Source organism: Mus caroli, chromosome 16, assembly GCF_900094665.2.
Source record: "Mus caroli chromosome 16, CAROLI_EIJ_v1.1, whole genome shotgun sequence".
Taxonomy (NCBI): domain Eukaryota; kingdom Metazoa; phylum Chordata; class Mammalia; order Rodentia; family Muridae; genus Mus; species Mus caroli.
Genome location: NC_034585.1, coordinates 58,845,051 through 58,852,377, shown reverse-complemented (window position 1 = coordinate 58,852,377; position 7,327 = coordinate 58,845,051). Strand labels below are relative to the sequence as shown.

The 7,327-nt window shown below is 39.1% G+C and overlaps 1 protein-coding gene across 1 annotated transcript in view; it reads right to left on the bottom strand.

Annotated features, from left to right (window-relative positions):
• The window catches only part of Pros1 (protein S), a 75,391-nt gene that overhangs the window by 6,925 nt on the left and 61,139 nt on the right, over positions 1 to 7,327 (bottom strand). The window contains exons 11-12 of the mRNA XM_021184759.2: positions 6,745 to 6,912; positions 5,295 to 5,463 (exon numbers count right to left, since the gene is read on the bottom strand). Coding sequence (XP_021040418.1) covers positions 5,295 to 5,463; positions 6,745 to 6,912 — 337 coding nt within the window. The remainder of the gene's footprint in view (positions 1 to 5,294; positions 5,464 to 6,744; positions 6,913 to 7,327) is intronic.

Genomic DNA, 7,327 nt, shown 5'->3' with positions numbered 1-7,327 from the left:
AAAGTAAATGGTGAGAAGCTTGAAGCAATCCCTCTAAAATCAGGGACTAGACAAGGCTGTCCACTTTCTCCATACCTATTCAACATTGTACCTGTATTCTTTCTAAGAGAAAAATAGGGGTACAGAAGTCTCGCATCCCACCATCACTAATTCTACAGCAATGGAAACAAAAAAAAAAAAATGTGTTCCATGTACAGGGAAAGGTAGATAGACTTAGAGAAATACCATGAAGTCCACAGTTAGTTTTCAAATTAGGTTGGGAACCTTGGCTCTGTGATAGTCTTGTTTTAATATTTTAATCTTTTGAATGACTTGGCTAGTTAGTTATCTACCAAAGTGGAGTGCATGCCATCGGACATATGTGTCATTAGCATGGCTTTGCTTTTCAAAGAAGACAATAAATATTCACTGACTTTGTGTTTTCAAAGTACAGTCATGTACCATGTAGTGATAATCTGGCCAATAATGGATACAGATATAAGCCTGTTCTGTGATGTTCACCAAAGGATGAAACTGCTCATTGATACTGTGATGGTTAGCTTTAATCATCTCCTTGACATAACCTATAATCAACTGGGAAAAAATTCTTAATTAGGGAATGTCTATGTTGGATAGGCCTCTGGGCATGTCTGTGGAGGACAGCCTGTCTTAAATTAATTGATGCAGGAAGATCCAGTCCACTACAGGTGGCAGCATTTCCTAGACAGGTGGCCCTAAACTGTATAGCAGTGGATATGTTGAGCTGAGCATAAACAAACAAGCACGTACCACACATGCGTTCTTTTCTCTCTACTCTTGAATATGGATGGAATGAGATGTTTCAAGTTCCTGCCTCTGTGACTTCCCTACTATGATCTGGCACTGAAAGCTGAAAGAAAACCCTTTCTCCTCTAAGTTGCTTTTGGAAATGAAACAAGGAGAGACACATTTTTCACAACATAGTCACACATTAAAGTTCACAAATAACTATCTAAATTAACCTCAAGTACTTTTAAAAAAATAGTTTATAATATTAATTAAGTCTTCCTCATTTATTGTGAAGAAATAAATACATAACAAATTCCATACACTACTTGGGTATACTCCATATACTTCGAAAGGGTAAAACAAACAAGGGAATGATTTTCTTTTGGCTAAATATTCTTCCATTTAGCTACATATAATGAGAATACACTTCTCATTGTGACTCTTGCCCAGGATGAATATATGGAATTATTGTGAAATAAATTAAACAAAGTATTTCAAATATATATTGAAATAAATATGAAAATGTGTGGAAGTTATAACATTAAACATTACTTATGAAGTAAGTTGGTTTCAAATTATCCACAGAATAACTGAAGAAAGTAATTTTTAGCTACAATGTAACTTATTTAAATTTCTTTTTCTGGAAAATTTTCTTTAGCAAATCTGGTTCTGGGAAGGGGACCTCCAGGGATCATGTCTGCTTTCCTTTTTCCCTGGAAGCCCAAATAAGGAAGTTGGAAGTCAGAACGCACAGAAAGCCCCAGAGTTACAGTTAATGGCAGTTAAAGTGCTACTCATGCAGGTGAATCTGAAATAAAATAGAGGAACTTCCTACCTATCCCTGGGGCACCAGGAAGGATAACGCTCTATTCAAACTGCACCTTTTCTAACAATTATAAGGCTAATACAAAGAAAACTCAATCAACATCACTATTTGCTAAACACATTAAACTCAAGAGAATGAAGACCAAAGTGTGGACACTTTGCCCCTTCTTAGAATAGGGAACAAAACACCCATGGAAGGAGTTACAGAGACAAAATTTGGAAGTGTGATGAAAGGATGGACCATCTAGTGATTGCCATATCCAGAGATCCATCCCATGATCAGCTTCCAAACGCTGACACCATTGCATACACTAGCAAGATTTTGCTAAAAGGACCCAGATATAGTTGTCTCTTGTGAGACTATGCCAGGGCCTAGCAAACACAGAAGTGGATGCTCACAGTCAGCTATGGAATGGATCACAGGGCCCCCAATGGAGGAGCTAGAGAAAGCACCCAAGGAACTAAAGGGAACTGCAACCCTATAGGTGGAACAACAATATGAACTAACCATTACCCCGGAGCTCTTGTCTCTAGCTGCATATGTATCGAATGTATCGAAAGATGGCCTAGTCGGCCATCACTTGAAAGAGAGGCCCATTGGACTTGCAAACTTTATATGCACCAGTACAGGGGAACGCCAGGGCCAAAAAGGGGGAGTGGGTGGGTAGGGGAGNGGGGGGGGGGTATGGGGGACTTTTGGTATAGCATTGGAAATGTAAATGAGCTAAATACCTAATAAAAATGGAAAAAAATAAAAAATAAAAAATATATAAAGATAAATTGGGTTCTTCTTAGCAAGATTTCTAGCATTGGAGGATGGGCGATTTGACCTCTAGTGAGCAGCGTCTAGTTGGAAGTTGCTGAGTTCTCCCTTATTGCCTCCCACGTCAATGGCCTGCCAGACTAAGCTTATGCCAGCACTCGCTTTTTCAAACACTCCATAGACACGTTTTAGGATAATTACACAACAACTGAAGGTAATTGCTCAGCTCTGGATAGAAAGCCTCTCCTGCCAGGACTGTTTTGCTACACAGCCCTCTGTGAATGACCCTCTGGATGACCCTGTAATGATTTCCACTTAGACCAGCTTAGGGGCACTGACCCTGGACAGCCTAGCCGGAAAAACTTAGAAGGCGAATATTAAAAGAGCCAAACGCACTGATTGGTGGGGAAGGCACCTACTGTGGCTGTAAATGCAGGCTGTTTGGCTCACTGTGCTACTTCCTCTGGTGTTGAAACACAAGGACTTAACAAAAGGCTTTTTTTCTGAAGTGATCTTTTCTTGCCTACTTTTACCAGCGTGGGCTGATATGAATAAAGAAGCACGACAAACAACTTCAGGGCTGCCAGGTAGACATTGCTGAACTACAGGGGCCACAAGAACAATGGAAGAGTTGCCAGCAGGCTTTGCTGGAAGAGCCACAAGGCAAGCAGCTGCTTGACAGCTGAAGAAGTAGCTGAACAGTTAGAGTAGCCAAAGAAGGAACAGGATATGGCAGAAGCAGAGGGGGCAGAGAACTAAGGATGAGAAAATTAAAGGCTGTAAAGATCCAGAAAAGAAGCCCTGCAGGCTGTGGTTGCTGGAAAAGTTATAAAAACTGTAGCACCTTTAGGGACACAGGGTCTCAGATAGCCCAGAGCCAGGAACTATAACATCAGCTGCTGTTACGGGTTGTGGGATTGAGGAATTGCTGGGCTGTGATTGTAGAGCTAAGAATCCTAGTTCTCAAAGCTTGCAGAAGAGCTGCAATGCTAAAGGGTGCTCCCCGCGGTCGCTCTCTCTGCCATCATTTACCATTATCCAACATTAGTGGACGAAAAGCTGCCCAGGATCAGGGCCCCATGAGCTTTTCATTGCTCACTCTTGATTTCTACGCAGGTAGAGCAAAGATCTCAGCTAGTCTGTTGCTAACAGGATATGCTCCCACCGCTACCCCGACCCCCACCCCCCACCTCCGTACCTGCTTTATCCGAAGTAAAAGCTGATCACCCATCCACCCACCACTGCCCTGTCTGGTTCAGACATTCTGTATAAGTTTAGATTCCTAATTTGCACAAAAGGATCTGAACAGGATTTACAGGCAAGGATCTTTCCAACACCAATAGACCTATCCCTTTGTTCCCAGGGCAGCTGCCTGGCACACTGATGGTCAGAACTGCACCTTGCATCCAGCTGGAGCAGATATCCTGACAACACAGCAGTGCCTGTACTTCTTAGTGTCCAGACTCCGATCTACTGTTCTGGACCTTAAGAATCGGATTAGGTCGCACAGATAATCACTACTAATATACGAAAACATATTCAACTTAAGTAGGAATTAGGAAAGTAGTATTTAAGACTATAAAACTTAAATTTGATCAGGTTGGGAAACTTATTTTAAGCACGAGCTTTCTGCTTTTGGTAAGTTTTGCAATTAGTAATCTTTAGAAGAAAATGCAGTAAGTCATGCGTGAATAATATATCTGCAAGATCTTTGACAGAGAAGATCTAGTCCTAAGATTCTCTCATACAAACCAAGTGCCGGATGTGCACTCAGAGATATTCACAGTGGGTTATTTGTAAAGGTACACACAGACTTCACTAGGACCCCAATCTAATGAGACTTTTGACTCTACTTTCAAAAATAAAAATCAATCAATAAAGACATAAATAAATAAAAATCAATCTCTAGTAAAGCACTCCCGAACCAAACAAAACTTAAATTGTATTAGCACACTTTCCAAAGCTATTGAAAAATAACATGTGAAGCTAGGCTATATGTTTTAAAAAGTAATTTATCTGGCTCACAGTTGAAGAGGCTGAACATCTAAATAGCATGATGGCGGCTCTTGTGAGGCTTGGAGCAGATGGAAGGTCTATTACATAGGGAAAGACCTCAGGAAGGGAACGAATCTAGGGAACAGATTCATGAAACGCTCCGCTCTATTATAAAAGCCACCCCTCGAGTAATAATTCACTAATGACTCAATACATTCTCAATAAATTGAGCAATACCCCTCCATAAACAAACAAAGGAGAGAAGTGCCTATTTCCAGACACAAGCAGTATTCACTTCAGTCTCTACTATTGCATGTAAAATAGCCACCTCTAAACCAAAATATGACAGGACACACAAAGACACATGAGAAAACAAAACACAATAAGGAAACAATAAGGTCAAGCTCACATGAACACAGACGCTGCAAAAAAATCAGATAGATAGATAGATAGATAGATAGATAGATAGATAGATAGATAGATAGATGATAGATAATAGATAAAAAATGTTAAAACTAAATAAGTTTATAATTATGAGAATGTCAAACGCTCAGAGTGAGCTATACAAAATGTGTAAATACATAGGCAATTTCATCAGAGCCATAAATTTTATTACAGATCAATGAAAATGATAGAAATGGAAACCAATGCCTTCTTATGCCTTGATTAGTGAATTCAAACAAACTGTAAAAGCAGTGAACTTTAAAACTGGTCAGCTGAATCAAACCTCAATGAACCAGGCTATATGCCAGTAAATGTTACATAATAATATGCATATTAACAGTCCATAGAGTTTCCCCTACAATACCTGAAAATTTTTATAAGTATTTAACCACACAAGTAAGACAATGCCTGTCATAGCAGCTAGTCACTGGGCAATGCTAGCAGAATAAGTCATTGCAGTTTGTCAAGGGATGTATTTAGTGATCAATGAGAAAAAAGAAACACAGCAGGATTCACTTACTGTAGTCTATGCTGAACTGAGCAATCCCGGAACCAGGGTAATAGGAGCCCTTCTCCACATTGAGGAAACAATGTTTATTTTGTTTTCCTTCAATTATTTCCTTGGCACCTAAAGCTCCTTGTTTCATCAGATTCCAGCCTCGTATACATCCATCCAGACGAGGATTAATCTAACACAACAAGATAGAAGTCAGGGAGTAGATTTTATACATGTGCAGAAGTGGAAATGGCTTTAATTGATTCTCAGTATAGGTTGCATTTGGATGGAAACCCCTTTCTTTGATAGCTTATGACAATACTTTTAATTGGATTTTAATTTTCTTTCCTTTCTGATAGATAGTACTTGTCAGTAAACTGAGACTATACCACTGCAGGCCTGCAGTTGGGTCCTGATGGTATTTACAATCTAAGGTCCTATCTGCTTCTCAACTTCAGCCAGATCCAGCAGTAGTTTCTCTCGGTGCTTCTGGAGTGGCCCTGGGCTCTCAGCTGCTTCCTGTCTTCTTGGTGTGTGCATTTGCAATATAGGTTAAAGTGGCCCAGGAAGATTCTAATCTTCTTCAGGAACAAAGGGCTCTCGTTCTTTAGGCTTCGCCAAAACATCCAGGCAGGTTCAAGATGCATGGTAGCCATTTTACAAATGGTTGATTCTTTTTGAATAATTTGCTTTCTCATTAAAGTACCGTAATCTATCAATTTCAAAAGTCTGGAATATTCATCCTGGCATAGTTTAGCTAATCCAATTTAGTGGTACATAGAAATCCATTAAAAGTTAAAGCAACCTGCAAGTTGTGAAGAAAGAAGGGTAGATAGATATAAAGTAGCAAATACTTAAATTATATCAGCCAGTTCCTCTGGCATGCCTGTGAATTCAAGTGACGTTTTAAAACTCTTCAGAGATAGTGATTAATTTCTTGAACTCTCTTCAATGGTTATTTTAGAAGCATTGTATTCAGAACATTGTATTTATCTGCTGTAACTAATATTTCTAATAATGTGTTCAATCCACCCTCTGTGCTTGCTACCCATAACCACCAAATTTATGTCTTAAAATAAAGCTAAGAACGATGTTTGGCTTCTACTCATGTGTGTGTGTGTGTGTGTGTGTGTGTGTGTGTGTGTGTGTGATTAAGTGAATCTTTTTGTACCCTCAATGGCTGAGTATACAATATTATAATGAACACTGAGCTGACAACTTGAGGATTTAGCATACCTGCTGCTTAATGTGCAATGCAGCAATTTAAATGGACGCAAACCCACAAGGCTCATTTTCTTATTTCCTTTCTATAACTTCAGTGGTCTATGGTTCTTTGCCACATTCAATACAAGTTGTCACCCTTTGTATGCTTAGCCAAATGATTTTGCATCAAGTGTCATGAAAAGGCATCTTCGAACCTATGGCAGGTAAAAGGATCCACCCAAGAAGAGAGGAGCAAATGGCACACAGTTACCGGTTTAATGAGTGCGCTTTCCGCCTTCCGAGGTAAGCCTGCAAAGTATATTTTGGTGTCCAGAAATCCATCAGTAGGCTTAAAAAGGCTGCCAAGTTTATTAATATTCATCACGGCCTCCTTAGCTATTTTAATGCTAACACTGTCGTCTAATTCTTCCACGGACACCTACAATTAGAAAGGCAAAGCAGGTGTCAATGCAGGGCCATGTGACCTACTGGACTGAAAAAAATAGCATAGTATTCCGTTAAGTAATTTTATATAACAATTAATTTAATATAATTTCTAATTTGTTCAAACTCACTTGGAGAGCATAATTGTGATACCTGTGATAAAAACACATTTTAAGGTGATAGAATTTGATCTCAAATTAAAATCACATCTCACTTTTTAAAAAACTAACATTCTTAATTACATGCAATAAAGTAAACAATTTCAAAAAGAAACATGAACCACTTTACCCAAGAAAAATTTTAAGTACTCTTATTTTGCAACTGGTGCACTGTACATACAGAATCAATGAATAATTTTGTAATATAAATCATAAGAGAGGGCCACAAGCCTCTTCTGGTCAGAAAAGCAC